This window comes from Lactuca serriola, chromosome 9, assembly GCF_051521515.1.
Source record: "Lactuca serriola cultivar US96UC23 chromosome 9, Lser_US96UC23_V15, whole genome shotgun sequence".
NCBI lineage: Eukaryota > Viridiplantae > Streptophyta > Magnoliopsida > Asterales > Asteraceae > Lactuca > Lactuca serriola.
In genome coordinates, this window is record NC_136416.1 from 95,007,497 (window position 1) to 95,011,378 (window position 3,882).

A 3,882-nucleotide genomic window follows, 5' to 3' on the forward strand; every position below is an offset into this window, starting at 1 on the left:
TGAGGCAATGAAAAATAGAACACATTTTGAAGTCATGATATTGATAATGACATTCTATTCTGCACAAAAATGTTTTGACAATGTTCTTATCGGTCTCCATAAGAGGTTTTGGAATGTTTTAAACAAGAAAAGAAATATTTCAATGCTTTTGTTTTTTTATGAGAATCTAATATTTTAATATGTATTTAAGTTTTTTCTTGGAATATAAATAAATAGAATATGTTTCTTTATTTATATATTGTTAGTAAACTGGTAGCGAAGACATTCAGAGACATATCTCCTAGTAAATAAGGCCCACTCATAATCTAAGTTAAATGGTATATCATTTATTAAATGAAGTTATATCAAACGTTTTAAAAATCGGTTTGAACTGATTGGTCGAATCAGTTGGATCGGAAACCGGAAAAGGGAGCAGTTCAAATATCACTGGTTTGAACTGACAGGACCTCATGGGAACGGGTCCCACAAAACTTTTTGACATCCCTAAACTAGTCATCATACTGGTTCAAATAAAAAAACGAATTTTAAAATATTGATTATATATTCTTGCGGCTTCCTTATTCACCGGTCAAAATCACTCGAGATATGTGGATAATTTAATAAACCAACCAAAATTCCTATTTACGCATATGGCCTTTTTCCGATTGTAATGCCCTTCATCCTGTATCGATAGGTAGATTTGTTCCAAATTCTTTCCATTCAACGTCATATTTCTTATAAAACCACCTTCTTAATTCTTGGGTATAATTTGTAATCGATTAAGAAACAAAACAACGAGAGATTCGATGCTTTTGGCCAGTTTGAGAACATAATTACTCGACCCAAACAAAGGTGTTAACAAGTTTATCGGTTCTTTTCGATTATAAAGCTATTTTTAATCTTCTTAGGTAGTCATTTGGGGGAGTTACTTTCATTTTTGTGGAAATTTGATTAATGTTGCGAGGTGATTGATCCCATGGTGGTGACAAGGGGCAAACAAGCTTTCACAATCGGTGTAATATACATTGTGAGTTTTTCTCTAATTTCAAACGACAAAAATTAATGGATCATGTTATGTGCAATAAACTCAACTATAAACTATTAGTTCGTTGATATAAATTCAAAATCGTATGCATATTTGTACAAAAAAATGATAAACTTAAATGACATCTTACCCGTCCATTACCTTTAATTATTTTAGGTTCTTAAAAATCGCTTGCCCATCCAATCTTATATCTATCTTTAGCAATTTAGTTACCTTCTAATTCTAAAAATATATTAATCTTCCAAAATGTTCATGTTGTAAAGAACAAAGATGAAGATGTGGAGCCATTTCTTTACGTCCCGCCTTCTTATTCTCTTGACGTTCTTCCAAATTTTCGTGCCCGTGTACCCAATTGGTGTAAACTATGGCACAACTGCTGACAATCTACCTCCACCTAAAGAAGTCGCACAGTTCCTTAGAGAAAACACAATCATTGATCGTATCAAAATCTTCGATATGAACACCGAAATCATCAAAGCGTTTGCAAACACTGGCATCTACGTAACGGTTACTGTCCCCAATGGGGACATCCCGTCACTTAAAGATAATGCCAAGGCGGAGCAATGGGTCAAGGAAAAAATCAAACCCTATTATCCTGACACCAAAATCCGTTACATTGCTGTCGGTAATGAGATCCTCCATTGGGGGACACCTGACATTATCGACAGCCTGGTCCCCGCCATGGTAACGATTCATAAAGCGTTACTCAAGGCGGGGATGAGTGACATAAAAGTCACAACCCCACATTCGCTTGGCATTATGGTGTCCTCGGACCCACCCAGTTCCGGAGCATTCCGGCCTGGGTGGGACGTCAGAATCATAAAGCCAATGCTTCAATTTTTACAAGAAAGCAATTCGGCTTTCATGGTGAACCCGTATCCATACTTTGGATACTCACCGGGTAACGATAGCTACTGTTTATTCAGACCAAACCCGGGTTTTGTCGATAAAGTAACCGGGAAAAAGTACGATAATATGTTTGATTCATTGATGGATGCGATTTATTCGGCGATGAAGAAACTGGGATTTGCAGATGTGCCAATTATTGTCGGGGAGACAGGGTGGCCATCACTCGGTGAACCATGGCTTACGTGGGTGAACGCTGATAATGCAAAATCATACAACGATGGGATGATTAAGAAGTCCACATCTAAAGTTGGGACGCCATTGATGCCTGGAAAGAACTTCGAAATCTATATTTTTGCGTTGTTTAACGAGAATCAGAAGCCCGGTTCGCTTGCAGAGAGGAATTTTGGGCTCTTCAGACCTGATTTAACAGAAGTTTACGATATCGGAGTATTGAATGGAACTACACCAAAGAGACGATCACATGATGTAAGAAAATGGAATTTAAAAAAAAAAGTTAGTATGAAATAATTGGAATTATTAAAAGGTGTTTTTGATAATGTGTAGGGTCCTGCGGCTTCTCCATCGGAGTTGGTGGGCGGTGGGAGTCCATCGGGTGGTTCTGGAGGAGTTTCCGGTGGTTCAGACTCCAGCGAGTCTCAGTCGAAGGCTGATGACAAAACTCCTTACGGTAGTAGCAGCGGCCATACTTATGATCCACCGGCGTTGATAACCACGGTTGTGATTTGCGGAGTTGTAGCTCTGTATGGACTTCATACAATTTTTTTTTAATATAACTGTGTACTTGTATTAGCAGACGAGTTTAATTTGAACTGTATGCATGATTGACTTTGACATTCTTCGGAGGGAATAAATTATCCATTTTTTGAGTTTTTAAGATTTTAGTTTAAATCACAAGCGCTTCTTTATTATTTTTATTATTTTAAAGAGAGAAATTTACAAAAATAACCATTTACACTAATGACATTATAAAAATAGCAAAAAAAAATCGAAATTACAAAAATAGCTAACGATTTCGCAGATGGAGATGCCCCATCTGTGAAATGAGCTTCTCATCTGCGAAATGGAGCCTCATTTGCGAAATACCCTCGTTTTTTACTATATAAACGTTTTTTTTTCTTCATTTTTCACCCTTCTCTACACAAAAACTCTCTCTATCTTTGGGCTTCTCTCGGAATTTTGGCTTAGTTTTTGAAGAAAATGGAGGATTATGTCAATAATCCCGCAAATATGGTTAGATTTTAACTCTTTTAATGTTTAAAGTTATTTTTTATTTTATCATTTGTTGTATTATTTAGTGTTAAAAAAGGGTAATTTTGTTGTGTTTGATAGTTTTAATATTTCTTTAGTATACTTGAAGTTTAAATGCTATTTTGTTAGTGTTTGTTTGAATCTACAAGTAGAGACTGCGTAGATAATGTTTACAATTTGTTATTTTAGTTGTTTGTTTAGTTGTTGTATAACCTAAAAACTTGTATATTCTTATCGTATAATTGTTTATATAAAGTGAAAAATAGTTAAATTATAGTATGTGCAAAATAGTCGTTTGTATATATATATTTGTCGTATAAGTATAACATTTGTATAAGTTGAAAATTTGTCGTATATATATTGTTAGAAATTGTTTGTGTTTGTCGTATAAGTTGAAAATTTGTATAAAGTTGTTGTCGTATAACTTGCGAAATTGTTAATTTGGTTGTCGTTTTATTTGAAAAATTGTTTGTTTATATGGTTATAAAATGTTAGTTTTAATTAGAAAGATAAAAATTGTTTATATATTTGTCGTTTAAGTTGAAAATTTGTTTAATAAAATGTTTTTATAATTATGTATGATAAAAATTGTTTATATATGTGTATGCTATTGTTTTTTTATCGGAAATATATATATTAGTCATTAAGAAATTGTATTTGCATTACTAATTGTTTATGTACTTATTGCAGTTCGTAATCATATATTTTAAAAAGAAAATATTTTTTAGTTCTTTAATTTG

At 33.6% G+C, this 3,882-nt stretch overlaps 1 protein-coding gene across 1 annotated transcript; it reads left to right on the forward strand.

Annotated features, from left to right (window-relative positions):
• The first annotated feature begins 653 nt into the window (after positions 1 to 653).
• LOC145074048 (glucan endo-1,3-beta-glucosidase-like) lies at positions 654 to 2,741 on the forward strand. The gene is made up of 3 exons (XM_079020491.1): positions 654 to 1,006; positions 1,288 to 2,359; positions 2,438 to 2,741. The coding sequence occupies exons 2-3, from the start codon at positions 1,295 to 1,297 to the stop codon at positions 2,660 to 2,662; spliced, it is 1,290 nt and encodes a 429-aa protein (XP_078876617.1). The 5' UTR covers positions 654 to 1,006; positions 1,288 to 1,294; the 3' UTR covers positions 2,663 to 2,741.
• The last annotated feature ends 1,141 nt before the right edge of the window (positions 2,742 to 3,882 follow it).

Coding starts and splice junctions, on each gene's coding strand:
- LOC145074048 (XM_079020491.1), top strand. CDS start 1,295: ATGAAGATGTGGAGCCATTTCTTTACGTCCCGCCTTCTTATTCTCTTG. Junction 2,360..2,437: donor CAAAGAGACGATCACATGAT/GTAAGAAAATGG, acceptor GATAATGTGTAG/GGTCCTGCGGCTTCTCCATC.